General features: G+C 42.8%; 1 protein-coding gene and 1 long non-coding RNA gene across 2 annotated transcripts; both read right to left on the bottom strand.

Moving 5' to 3' along the window:
* Window positions 1-295: 295 nt before the first annotated feature.
* LOC311008669 (ladderlectin-like) lies at window positions 296-4,456 on the bottom strand. Its single transcript, XM_084002479.1, has 6 exons — window positions 4,318-4,456; window positions 2,617-2,661; window positions 2,421-2,524; window positions 2,200-2,334; window positions 1,988-2,087; window positions 296-505 (listed from the first exon to the last, which is right to left on the bottom strand). The coding sequence occupies exons 1-6, from the start codon at window positions 4,382-4,384 to the stop codon at window positions 423-425; spliced, it is 534 nt and encodes a 177-aa protein (XP_083858605.1). The 5' UTR covers window positions 4,385-4,456; the 3' UTR covers window positions 296-422.
* Window positions 4,457-6,148: 1,692 nt separating this feature from the next.
* On the bottom strand, window positions 6,149-14,270 carry LOC311008678. Its single transcript, XR_014596544.1, has 3 exons — window positions 14,076-14,270; window positions 13,416-13,524; window positions 6,149-11,480 (listed from the first exon to the last, which is right to left on the bottom strand). It is a non-coding gene; the product is annotated as an uncharacterized lncRNA (long non-coding RNA).
* Window positions 14,271-14,411: the final 141 nt, after the last annotated feature.

The raw sequence follows: 14,411 nt of genomic DNA on the forward strand, positions 1-14,411 counted from the left end.
ATAATACACTATTCTAAACAAATGATCAATAATCTTATTGATACAGTAAAGTAAAAATATGCTACGTCAAAATGATTACAGTTATTATTAATTAATTTAAATTATTTAAAAGAGAGGAGTTCAAATTCAAATTAACCAAATTATTAATAAAAATGTGTTTTCCTTTCAGGAACGTAGAGCGACGGGACGTAGCGTATCGAACGTTATTGAAAGTTATGTACTGATCTGATAATAATACCATTATATATAAATAATACTCTGATAATAACAACGTGTAAAGAAAGATTCCTCAGACTTTGTTTTTCATGCTTAAACCTTTATTTATGTGTAAGATGAGATAAACTCTGAAGGAAGAAAAGAAGAAAGAATTATGGATCAATAAGACACAACAATCAGATGATCAGATGCTGCACGTTTCTCCTTCATCCAGTCAGATCACAGGGATTGATGGCGCAGACGGACGGCATTTTGACACTGCAAATGTGGTCGTTAAACTTCTTCTCATCTGTGAAACACAGAGGGAGATGTTTAGGGGTAGAGCAGCACCCTTACTGGATCTGGATCCATCTGGATCTGGATCCATGTGGATTCTGGTGTGAAGCTGCAAACAAAGTTAGCTTCTATAATTCAAGGTTTAACTTTACAGCTAAGTGTTTAAGTCATCTTAGTAGCTAACTAGCATTGGTAGTATGGTAACGACCTGTCAATGTGCAGGTAAGCCCCGCCCCCTAAAGCATCCCCTGCTTTCTGGTCTGGTGGACTCTAAATGGACCATAATGTACTAAATGAACATCATGCTGGATTGAAAAAGACTTGAAACTAGAGATTGAGACCATAAACTCATGACGCTGAAACTAGAGAAATAAATAACAATTTATGTATATATATATATATATATATATATATATATATATATATATATATATATATATATATATATATATATATATTAGGGGTGTGACTGATTAGAGATCAAAGCCGACGATATTTCTCGTCGTGTTAAAAATCCGTCTCGCGAGATTTGTGAGCTATACATAGCTGAGGTTTTACAGACAGCTGTTACTGACTGGGAGCTTAAAAAACCCAACCACGGCATCGCTTATTGTTACCGACATTGCACGTAATATGGACGTGGCCGTGCGCGATGCGGGATTGAAGTAGCACATCTGTTTTGCACACACTATAAATCTTGCAACCCAAGCTTGCCTCGGTGTTCCCCGCGTCGCTCGTTTACTCGGGCGGGTGAGACGTGACTGCTTTCTTTCATCGTAGTTCAGCGGCTACCGCGATGAAAATGTCCAAGCAGAAACAGAAACGGCTACAATTACCATCACACAAGTTAATGACGGGCACGTTGGATATGCTGGCTCGTTACCTTGAGCAGCAAGCTGCCATAGCAGCATCACCACTGGACAGCTGCGATGTCAGAGATGCTGAAGATGCTGTAGTTGCAGCATGTTGTTCATGACATACTTGGTCAGGCTCCGTTTGCACTATTTGCACTCTGTATTGACAAAGTAGAACTTTGATTTGGTTTTGCACATATTTACACCTGGGAAAAAGAAATATTTTAATTTCTTTGTTTTATTTGAACTTTTATACATTTTAGTTATAGTTTAAATTTGTGAAAGAAGAAGTTTATTAAAAGATCATGCTTACATGATGCATGTAAAGAGTTATAATAAAATATTTCAAAATGCATGTGCAACTCTGTTAAATTAAAGTCTGTTGGTCCAGTCATATATTTTGTCATTGTAGTTTTCTTAAAATCTCGTCTCGTCTCGTTTTCGTGGACCCAATATCGTGTCTTGTCTCATCTCGTGAGATAAGTGTATCGTCACACCCCTAATATATATATATATATATATATATATATATATATATATATATATATATATATATATATATAGATATGAACTATGGAGGTAATATATTATATATACTTACCTCCATAGTTCATATATATAAAGAGATGAACTATACTTACCTCCATAGTTCATCTCCAGACAAATCTTATTATTAGGCTCTCCTGGACTCCAGTAGTGGAAGTTAAAGCATGAACCGTCACTCCAGAACCAGGACCCATGCTAGAAGATTAGAATACAACATTAAACCATAGACTGTAGGGGGGGGGGTTCAAGCTGGCTCTGATTGGATGCCGTTTTCAACGAGGTTACTTATCCGTTCTGTGCGACGCACCTGTTGTCCATCGGAGCCTCCAAGCCACGCTCTCGTATCTGAATCGGTTATATTCTTGATCAGATTCTGGATCAGCCTGTACTCAGGGAGGCTGTGCACCGATGCCAGGTTTCCACCAAGGGTCTGACAGTTTCTCTGCGGGGGGGATGGAGAGAGACGTCACGTGTCGAGTTCAGGCAGCAAATCAGAAGATGAACAACACTGCGAACTGTCCCAATCACCTCGGCATCGACCCAGCTCAGCTTTGTGGAAACGTAGAGGAAGCAACGGCCATTGGCACTTGTCCAACCCACTTTACATGAACTATTTTTGACGGCGTGCTCCACTGGAAAGATATTTAGAGAAAACGTTTCAGAGTTCAACGTTGCAGCTGCAACAAAAGACATTCTGTAAAAATCGGAACAGATAGCAACTCACCGTTTAGAGTAGTCGGCTCCGTCTTGTCCTCCAGCTTCGGACGACCTGGAGGTTTGGAAAGGCACTTGGTAATTCACTAACATGGTAACTCGCCAACTGAGTCCCACGAACGGTTCGATGCAAACACAAAAAACATCTGTTGGTGTTTCTACACCTTTTGTTGCCTCAAACCGACGTTGTTAAGTTTGAACCTTCCATCCATCCATTTTCTTCCGCTACAACCTGGCCGGGTTGCAGGGGCAGCTGTCTGAGCAGGGACACCCAGACTTCCTCCAGCTCCTCCGGGAGGATCCCAAGGCGGTCCCAGGCCAGCCATGCAACGTCACTCCAGCATGTCCTGGGTCTTCCTCGGGGTCTCCTCCCGGTGGGGAATGCCTGGAATACCTCCCGAGGGAGGTGTCCAGGGGGCATCCGATACAGATGCCCGAGCCACCTCAGCTGGCTCCTCTCGATGTGGAGGAGCAGTGGCTCTACTCCGTGCTCCTCCCGCGTGACAGAGCTCCTCACCCTATCTCTAACACCAGGACCTCCAGACATGCTGGAGGTCCAACAAGACCACATCGTCCGCAAAAAGCAGGGATGAAATCCAGTGGCTCCCGAACCAGATCCCCTCCGGCCCATGGCTGCGCCTAGAAATTCTGTCCATAAAAATGCTGAACAGAACCCGTGACAAAGGACAGCCCTGCCGGAGGCCAACATGCACCTGGAACAGGTCTAAGTTCGAACCTAAAGTCTGAAAGTCATGCTGATCGACAAGAAAGAAATAAAAGGAAAATTCATGTCCACGTACGCAAATCTTTCATCTGCTTTTGTACAACGGTGTATCAGGGCCACTGAAGAAAGAAAGGTTGCAAATTTGTGAGTTCATAAACCAAATTTATGATGCTTACAACCAGCATCTCTGCTAGCTAACGTCCCATGAACGTACGTTTATGTTTGTAATGAATCATCTCAACGTGTGACGCCTTGTTAAGGTCCTTCGGGTGATGATGTTGATGCTGATTGTTGCTTTTATTCAGGCCATGTTGTCATCTTATGGGTGTTTATTGATTGGGCCGGTTGGGCTGAGATGCTAGTGGTAGCTTTCACTTGTTGTCATAGCAACGGCAAACATCCGGTGTGAACCAAACTTGTTCATATCGCCGATATTCATTGTATACACCTGTATGTAAATGGCCTCATTTATGTAGAGCTTTTCTCCAAAGCGCTTTACAGGAATGACTGACATTCACCCATTCACACACACATTCATACACTTACGGCAGAGTCAACCACGCAGGGCGACAGCCAGCTCATCAGGGGCAATTAGGATGAGGTGTCTTGCTCAGGGACGCCAGGCACTCAGCTTGGAGGAGCCAAGGATCGAACCGGCAATGTCGCGGATGTCAGCCAACCCGCTCTACCTCCTGAGCTAAACCACCCTCCTGAGCTAAACGTGAATATATGCCAAATAAAACGCAGAGGTGAGGGAGGGAGTGTCCTCGGAATATTGCCCCCTCTCTGCCCTCCGTGTTTTTTCCCTACAGTGGCCGTGATACGCTGTCGAACTTTTGTCACGGTAACAATCACAAAAAAAAAACTTAACAGTAATTACAGCTGTTTATCTAATATTCACCTGAGATACTTGAGCACAAATATGGTGTACTTGCACGTGTACTTTCCCCTCTTTGCGTTCCCATGATGCCCTGCGTTAATACTCACGGGTGGTGGTGGCGCCAGTGGCGATGGTCAGAGCCGCAGCGAAGACGAGCAGAGACGCAGTCAGCATCGTGGTTCGGACGAAGATCTTCAACAGGAAACGAAAATGCGAACGAAGTAAAACTGTAGCAGGTTGTTCTCCTTTCAGGGTCGACTGGTGGCTTCAGCCTCCCTGCTGCTCTTTTATTCAGCCAAGTCGTTGTTTTAGGACGGCACCACCCGGCCTGAATTGTTGACTTTAACAGCCAAAGCAAGTCCAGAACAACAATTCTTGAGAAGTTCCTCTACAACAGGATCTAAGATGGTAGTGGATTAGCAGTGAGGCGTCATCTGCAGACATGGAGACGCTGAAATGAAGATATTAAACAATAACAGGGACGTTGTGTGGGTTAATAAGGCGTCGTATCGCTACAGGTGTTAGGCGTCATGGTCAGTGGCTGTCTGACTGGAAGGCTCTCTGATCTAAGCGGTTTACTTTTAACTTTTCAAAAGAAGCAGTTGATTGGTTTGGGTCCAATTCAAGACGATGGCACTGGCCTCCAAGGCCATCAATGGAACCAATCTACCTTCAAACACTGGTCAAACCTCATGCCCCGAAGCGAGCACTTCGCTCCTCTACTTCAGCTGGCCGGCTGGTACCACCATCGCTGAAATCAAACAAATGTCACTCAGCAAAGTCCAGACTCTTCTCTGTTCTGGTCCTCAGTGGTGGAACGAACTCCAGACCAATGTCAGGACAGCAGAGTCACTGCCATCTTCAGAAAAAGGCTCAAGGCTCAACCTGTTAAGACTTCACCTCGACTCTGCATAGCATGACTCACTAACACCCCCCCCCCCCCCCCCCCCCAAAAAAAAAAAATAGCGCTTCTATGTTCTTACCTATAGCACTTTGATCATAGCACTGTTGCTCTTAAGATATGTTTCCTGAACAGCTACTACTTTACTCAGACGAGGATCCAACAGTCGTTCTATTTTTTAGCTCTTACTTTATAGGCAATGATATGTTGTGGTTTCTTTCTTTTGACAAATGTACTTATTGTAAGTCGCTTTGGACAAAAGCGTCTGCTAAATGCCCTAAATGTAAATGTCATATCTTCAAACTGGAGAACAGTGTGTTGAAGTTAACGAAGAAAAGTAATCTATTTTAAACACAATGTGAATACCCCAAGGTTCAATACTTGCTCCACCGTTTAGTCGTTTTATAAATGACTTTAACTTTACCCGATCAAAAGCCGTCCGTTGGCATCACTACCAAATACTAAAAAGATACGTAACTTTGAGAGCTTCACTCATCTTTGTTTTCTTAAATTAATGTTCAAATGTCTACATAGTTGAGCCCCGAGCCTCTTTCCAGATGCATCCAGACACCTGCCATAATAGAGCGACATCTAGTGGCCGGATGTAATCAATGTTGTCAATAGTACCTTTAAGTGTTGGCTAAAAGAGAAACAGCTGTACCCTTTAACTCTTCCTGATATTTAACTTGTATCTTTAATAATATACAGTACTGATTTTGTGGTGTGTATATTAGTGTACTGTGTAATGTAGTTTTTATATCTTATTATGCTGATTATGTATATGTATTTAATACTGTGTAAAGGAGGTGTAACTGGTAAACTGTGAGAATGAACTGATGTGAAACGATGCGTTGGTGAGAAAACAGACTGAACCGTGAACCAGACTCCTGGTCTGGCAACACATCCATAACTATGAAATTAAAGATGCATCACATGTCACCAGTAAAGTTATAGACGCCCAAAGTTAAATATTAAGTCTGTCACGGTTGGTAAAACTACACATTCACATGAAAGACTGAAAAACAACAGCATTATAGGCCAGGCAAGGCAAGGTAACTTTATTTGTATAGCACATTTCATACACAAGGCAGACAAAGTGCTTCACATCATACAACAAAGTGAAAAAAAAAATAGAAGAATTAAAAGAAAATAAAGGCAAAATCTTTTCAGTCTAGTTTTAAAAGTGGTCAGAGTTGGGGCAAGTCTTACATCTTCAGGAAGTTTATTCCAGCCATTTGTTGCATAGTGACTAAATGATGCTCTCCCGTGATTGTTGTTTACTCTGGGAATCACTAACAGATTGGTCTCAGAAGATCTTAGTGGTCTAGAAGGCTTATGTAGTGGGAGCATATCAGTGATATACTTCGGCCCTAGACCATGTAGTGATTGATATGTGAGCAGGAGGATTTTGAAATCAATCCTCTGACATACAGGGAGCCAATGTAAGGATTTAAGAATTGGTGTAATGTGCTCACATTTTTTGGTCTTTGTAAGAACTCTAGCAGCAGCGTTCTGAACAAGCTGTTTTTTTCAGAAGACCTGCAAGGAGACTATTACAGTAGTCTAGCCTACTAGTAATAAAGGCATGTACAAGTTTTTCTAAGTCTTGAGCTGACATGAGCCCTCTAAGTCTTGCTACATTTTTGAGGTGATAGTAGGCTGATTTTGTTACTGATTTAACGTGACTGTCGAAATGTAAATCAGAATCCATAATAACCCCAAGATTTCTGGCTTTGTTTGAGGTTTTCAGGGACAGAGAGTGAAGGTGTTGAATTACTTTAAACCTTTCTTTTTTAGCACCAAAAACAATTATCTCAGTTTTGTCCTCATTTAGTTGTAGGAAGTTTTGGCACATCCAGTCTTTGACTTGCTCAATGCACTGGCACAGAAGATCTATGGGGCGATAGTCGTTTGGTGATAGTGCTACATAGATTTGGGTGTCATCGGCATAGCAATGGTGGTCAATGTTATTATTTTGCATGATTTGTCCTAGTGGGAGCATGTCGATGTTGAATAAAGTCAGCCCCAAGATTGAACCTTGGGGGACTCCACACGTTACATTGGTAGGTTCTGATACAAAGTCGCCAATGGAAACAAAATAGTTCCTATCTTGTAGATATGACTTGAACCAGCTTAAGACTGTGCCTGAGAGCCCCACCCAGTTTTCCAACCTGTCCAACAGTATTGAGTGGTCGACAGTGTCAAATGCAGCACTGAGGTCTAATAGCATTAATATTGAAGTTTTGCCAGAGTCTGTGTTAAGACGGATGTCATTTACAACTTTAATAAGGGCCGTCTCGGTGCTATGAAAAGGTCGAAATCCTGACTGGAAGTTGTTGTGGCAGCAAGTTGAAGCCAGGAAGTGATTTAGTTGTTGGAGGATAACTTTCTCAATTATTTTACTTATGAAGGGTAGATTTGAAATTGGTCTGTAGTTGTTGATAATAGAGGTATCTAGGCTCCGCTTTTTTAGAAGAGGTTTAATGACTGCAGTTTTGAAGGCCTTTGGGAAATTGCCTGATTGAATGGAGTTATTAACTATTTGCAATACGTCTATTGATAGGCAGTCAAAAACATTCTTAAAAAAGTTGGTAGGTAAAGCATCAAGGCAGCAGGTGGATGATTTTAGATTTGTCACCGTTTCCACTAGAGTTTTAGAGTCTATGGCATTAAAGCTTGCCATCATTGCTGTGTTACTTTTGCCTGAAAGGGGTGGTGATCCAACTTTTTTGTTTGAGATATTGATGGCGCGTCTGATGCCTTCAATTTTATTAGTATAAAAGAATGCAAACTCATTGCATTTCTGCGTGGAATGGAGTTTAGCTGGTATTTGTGTTGGGGGTTGGTCACTCTGTCAACAGTTGCAAATAGGGTTTTCGCCTTATTACTGTTGTTGTTTATGATATTGGAGAAGTATGTTTCTCTCGCACTTTTTAAGACTAAATTGTAGGCCCGGAGGCTCTCTTTATAGATGTCATGGTGAATATGAAGTTTAGTTCTCCGCCAGATTCGTTCAGCCTTCCTGCACTCTCTTCTCTGGGCTGTCACAACAGCAGTTTTTCTCCAGGGTGCCTTTTGCTTACCAGAAACTTTTTTAACCGTAGCAGGTGCAATGACATCTATGACATTCAGAATTTAGGAATTAAAGATGTTTACAAGATCATCAGCATGACATGGGTTTAGAGGTGGTAACGAGGAGATGGCATTTTTAAAGAGTACATTGGCATGTTCATTGATGTACCGCTTTTTGACCTTATTTGATTCGGTTTGTGTGTCAGGAATGAAAGAAATATTAAAGAAAACACAGAAGTGATCAGACAATGAAGGATCAGTCACAAAAACATCAGAAACATGGAGACCTTTTGTGATAATCAGGTCCAGGGTGTGTCCCTTACAATGAGTAGCCTCTTTCACATGTTGAGAAAGGTCAAATGTGTCTAGAATATTAAAAAGTTCTTTTGCACCCTTGTCATTCAAATCATCAATATGAAAATTAAAGTCACCGGTTATAACTAGGCAGTCGAAATCAGTGGAGATGCTAGAAAATAATTCAGTAAAATCATCAAAAAAATGTGATGAATATTTAGGTGGCCTGTAAATAATTAACAGGAGAACTCTGGGAGAGCATTTCAACACAGCACAAAGATATTCGAATGATGGAAAAACACCAAGTGACATCTGTTTCCCCTGAAATGTATTTTTAAATAAAGCAGCAACCCCTCCACCTCTTTTCCCAGATCTACAAACATCAATAAAATTATAGTTGGGGGGTGCTGTCTCGATCAGAATGCTTGCACTGTTATTTTGTTCTAGCCATGTTTCAGTTAAAAACATAAAATCAAGTTTAGAAGTGGTAATAAAATCATTGACTAAAAATTATTTGGTATTAAGAGACCTAACATTTAGCAGACCCATCCTGATGGTGTTATTGACAGGCTTTGAGGTTGACTTTGATTTTGAGAGAACAGGAATGAGATTGTTTAGGTTAGCTGTGTGTTCAAGTTTCCCAATGTTTACTCTCTTAGTAGTCACAACAGGAATGCAGAAGGTGCCATGTTTTGATGTAGGCGACCTTGGGTCCAGCTGATAATGCGGTCTACTGCTGAACCCTTTTCTGTCTCAGTAATATTCAGGGCTGCTATCAGGGTGGGGAGAGGGTGGTCACAGTGTCACAGCTGGGATGAACTGCTGGAGGTGGATGTTGACGCTGAGGGGGAGATCGCCTAGGTTTTGGTGACTTAGTTGCAGTCTTGGAAGAGGGGGTCCTGGGTTTTGGTGACTGAGTTGCAGCAATCGAAGAGGGGGTCCTGGGTTTTGGTGACTTAGTTGCAGTCTTGGAAGAGGGGGTCCTGGGTTTTGGTGACTTAGTTGCATTCTTGGAAGAGGGGGTCCTGGGTTTTGGTGACTCAGTTGCAGTCTTGGAAGAGGGGCCTTGGGTTTTAGTGACTTAGTTGCAGCCTTGGAAGAGGGGGTCTTGGGTTTTAGTGACATAGTTGCAGTCTTGGAACAGGGGGTCCTGGGTTTTGGTGACTTAGTTGCAGCCTTGGGAGAGGGGGTCTGAGTAAGGCGGGGGGTAGGTGGGGGTAGCTCCTGGAATTCCAAGGGGGAGGAGGGGAGAGAAAGGTTTATTGGAGGGAGGGAGAATGACGAAGACCTGGATTGGGATTTGGGGGGGGGTGGGGGAGGTTATCCACATGCAGTCCTCCTTCGACGTTGTTGATAATCTGAGAAGGGCGGGGGGTAGGTGGGGGTAGCTCTTGGAACTCCAAGGGGGAGGAGGGGAGAGAAAGGTTTATTGGAGGGAGGGAGAATGACGAAGACCTGGATTGGGATTTGGGGGGGTGGGGAAGGGATCCACATTCAGTCCCTCTTCGACGTTTCTGATAATCTGTGTTTCGTCTTCCCTCTTTGTTGGTACCTCTCGTCTCTTGTCCTTGGCGATAGATGGATGACGCAGGCAGTAAGACATGTTGGTAATGAATAGCTTTGCTCCTAGCTTATTTAGGCAAAGTCCGTTTGTCTTAAGAAGATGCCTGCGGTCCCAGAAAAAGCGGAAATTGTCAATAAAATGCATTGGGCGAGCAAGAGATGCAGTTGAGAGCCATTTGTTGAACCGTCTACTGAATGTCTCCGCTCCTCTTCCGGTCGGGGGCAGAGGGCCACTGATGAAAACCTCAGCATTCACAGAGCTGACTGTTTCAAAGAGTTTGTTGAAGTCCTCTCTCAACTCTCTTGATTGTTGTTTTTAAATGTCATTAAATCCAATGTGCAGAATGATATTTTTCACAGTTGGGTGTGCAGCCACAATTTCCAGGATTCTCTTTTCCAAATCAGACACCGTATCCTTCGGAAAGCAGAGTACTTTGATGTTATTACTGCTTTTCATATCTTTTACAGAAAAGTCACCCACAATCAGATTTTCAGGCCCTGTTGTTAGCTTTCTCTGTGGCTTTAAGTTAGCAGGTCTTACCCTGCTGCGTGGTGGTTGGGGGTTATCCAGGCAATCAGAGGGGGATCCATGGTCCTGCAGCAGTGGAGCAAACCTGTTCTTTAGTTGAACAGTTGTTTGCTGGGGAGGTTTCTTGGTAGCTCTCCTCTCCCCAGCTGTCCACTGCTGTGTCCTACGAGGCAGTGGGGTTGAGGAGACGCTGTGCCTGGATGGAGATGGTAACGCAGGCCAGCCGGTCAGATCACAGATATCGGGGCGCTGGGTCCTGCCAGATATCCGTTCTCCCATGTCACAGGGAGATGGTCTTCTCTTTGGCTTCGCACCAAGTGTTTTCCAGGGAGGATTATCGCTGGTAGATTTATTACCCTGTACAGGATCCTCCAGTTTCTTCATAGCTTCATTATTGCTACTTAGCTGGGTTCTAGCACGCTCCTGTCCACTGTTTGAGTCAGTGCTAGAGTGGTGTTGTTCCCACAAAGTCCATTCACTTCTACATTTACTTCTAACCGATTAATTATTGTTTCCAATAGTAAAATCTTCTGTAGGAGTTTATGGTAATCTTCCGTAGAGAAGAGAGGCATTTTCTGCTAATTACCTTTAGCAGGCTCAGGCTTATCTTGATTGGTAGCCCTCCTTGCGTAGCGTTGAGGAAGTCATAAAAATATTGAAAAATGCCAGTTTTATCTCAAAGAAAATATAATCCCACTGGTTTTGTAAATATCCAGGAGCTGTTGCTCTTTGTTTCTTATTGAGGAGAAGCAGATAGCAAAAAATAGCAGAAAATCGCAGGCAGGGGTGAGAGCGAAGAGGAAAAGCGTCTGCACTGTAGGAAAGCTGGAAGCAACAGTAGATCTGTCCATCATGCATTGCTCTGAGGGAAAAGTCACGGTCGGTAAGAGAGCGGCGTGATGGAGACAAATCTGTGAAGATGAAACATTTAATGTGAGCAGAGCAACACGGACACACATTTATCAATTTGGGGAATTACTCTTATCACCTCCACATTGACTTCTATCCCTTCACCATAAAAGCTCTAAACATGTAGCATCCCTGCTGACCTGGGGAAACTTAAATTCACTCACAGTGTTTGTTAATATGGACGGTCCAGCAGCTTCAAACAGATTGAAAGACGAACAAAACAAAACTACAAATCTACACAGTTCAGTTCAGGGAACACTCGGTTCAGTTTAGGACAAAAAAAAACCAAAACATGAAATTCAAACACAAAAACGCAACACAAGTACACATTTTGGAACTTTTCTGTGTAAAGGTAAAAGAGGAAAACACCAACAACGCAAGGTAGCCCCGCCCCCTAAAGCTTCCCCTGCTTTCTGGTCTGTTGGACTCTAAATGGACCTGTCAATCAGAAGGTAAGCCCCGCCCCCTAAAGCATCCCCTGCTTTCTGGTCTGTTGGACTCTAAATGGACCTGTCAATCAGCAGGTAAGCCCCGCCCCCTAAAGCATCCCCTTCTTTCTGGTCTGATGGACTCTAAATGGACCATAATGTACTAAATGAACATCATGCTGGATTGAAGAAGACTTGAAACTAGAGATTGAGACCATAAACTCATGTTTACAATGTTTACTGAGATAATACATCAAGAGAGAAGTAGGACCATTTTCTCATAGACTTCTATACAACCAGAGAGGAGTCGCCCCCTTGTGGCCAGCAGGGAGAAGTAGGAGCATTTTCTCATAGACTTCTATACAACCAGAGAGGAGTCGCCCCCTGGTGGCCAGCAGAGAGAATGACAGTTAAAGGCAGGTCAGATCTGGAGATCGTCTCCTGGTTCAGTGCACCACCTGACTTCTGCAGATTTGTTTGAAACAAATATACAAAATATATATATTAGGGGTGTAACGGTTCACTAAAACCACGATTCGGTTCGACTTCGGTTTTTGACTCACGGTTCGGTTCAAACCTCGGTTTTTAAAAACATACTGAAAAACCTTTTGGAAAACTTCCAGAAAAAATGTCTGGATTTTATTAAAGGATATATCAAGAACATGAACATTAGTTATATTAACAAGTATAACACTTCTCTTTAAACATGTCCACAACAAAAACTTTTTTTTTTTTAAACACTTCTATTAATCTCTTAAGGAATACAAAAAATAAACATTTGTCTTAAGACCAGTCTACATTGTCTAAATAAAGTAAAAATTGAAAACACCAGCCTGAGGTATAACAAAAATAAATAAAAAGCACTTCTCTTAAAGTGTCGGTCCGGAGTGAAATGGACCCTAGGTAGTTTCCACCAAGACCTCCAGCCAAACACCCCCTCGGAAGCATTTTTAGCGATGGTCAACATTGGTCAAGATGAGCGATCAGCCGAACGGCTTCGTAATAGCGCTATGGTACTTACAGTATATGTCGTAAATGTCCCCACTAATAATGCATGGAATGTTACCAGACTTCTGCAGTAGTACACATAGGGTCTGTACTCACAAAACGAGGCATTTTAAAGTTTGTAAGTACATCAGGAGTTTATTTAAAAAGAACACTTGCCTGATAGCTTCTACTGCTAAAGCTACGCTGCTAGCGGAGACGGCACCGTGTTTACACATTTTCTTCTTCGTTGGTCGCGGTCACGGACACAGCTGGGTATACGCCGACTGCTATTAAACACCAACGAATAAGAAGTTGTGTAAACACGGGGGATCCGCTAGCTCAGGTTTATTAGCCATCTTGCAGAAATGAAGCTAACCTGAGTGACCTGACACGTGTGCGGTCGGGGCGGGGATGAACCGAGGTTCGGGAAGATAGAATGAGTTTCTGAACCGAAGTCCTCTGAACCGAGGTTTTCCGTTTCGGTTCAGAACCGTTACACCCCTAATATATATATATATTTACCTTGAAAGGTCATCTCCAGACAGTCTTCTTCGCGATAATTATTAGGCTCGCCTGGACTCCAGTAGTAGGAGTTAAAACATGAACCATCACTCCAAAACCAGGACCCCTCCTAGAAAATTAGAATACAACATTAAACCATAGACTTAACGTCCCATGAACGTACGTTTATGTTTGTAATGAATCATCCCAACGTGTGACGCCTCGTTAAGGTCCTTAAGGTGATGATGTTGATGCTGATTGTTGATTTGATTCATATGAGGACATGTTTTCATCTTATGGGTGTTTATTGATCGGGCCGGTTGGGCTGAGATGCTAGCGGTAGCTTGCACTTGTTGTCATAGCAACGACAAACATCCGGCGTTAGCTGGAACCAAACTTGTTCATATCGCCGATATTCATTGTATACACCTGTATGTAAACGTGAATATATGCCAAAAAAAATAGAGGTGTGGGAGGGGGTCAATTTTACGAGAAATAAATTTGCCAAAATACTCGCAAATTTGCCACTTTTTTCCTCTGAATATTGCCCCATGTCTCCCCTCTGTGTTTTTTCCCTACAGTGGCCGTGATACTCTGTCTAAGTTTTGTCACTGTAATAATCACAAAAAAATATCTTCACAGTAATTACAGCTGTCAAATATATCTATATATAATATTCACCTGAGATACTCGAGCACAAATACGGATCGTGTACTTTCCCCTCTTTGTGTTCCCATGATGCCCTGCGTTAACACTCATCGACGGCGGTGGCGGTCAGAGCCGCAGCAAAGACGAGCAGAGACGAGCAGAGACGCGGTCAGCATCGTGGTTCGGACGAAGATCTTCAACAGGAAACGAAAATGTGAACGTAGCAGAACTGTAGCAGGTTGGTCTCCTTTCAGGGTCGACTGGTGGCTTCAGCCTCCCTGCTGCTCTTTTATTCAGCCAAGTCGTTGTTTTAGGACGGCACCGCCTGGCTGGACTTGTTGACTTTAACAGCCAAAGCAAGTCCAGAAC

This window comes from Eutrigla gurnardus, assembly GCF_963514095.1.
Source record: "Eutrigla gurnardus genome assembly, chromosome: 23".
NCBI lineage: Eukaryota > Metazoa > Chordata > Actinopteri > Perciformes > Triglidae > Eutrigla > Eutrigla gurnardus.

Excerpts from the sequence above, each read along its gene's own strand:
- LOC311008669 (XM_084002479.1), bottom strand. The coding sequence starts at position 4,384 with ATGCTGACTGCGTCTCTGCTCGTCTTCGCTGCGGCTCTGACCATCGCC. Across the intron at positions 2,525-2,616 it reads GGAGCCGACTACTCTAAACG|TGGAGCACGCCGTCAAAAAT; the intron begins GTGAGTTGCTAT and ends ATATCTTTCCAG. Across the intron at positions 506-1,987 it reads TCTGGAGATGAACTATGGAG|ATGAGAAGAAGTTTAACGAC; the intron begins GTAAGTATAGTT and ends TGTGTTTCACAG.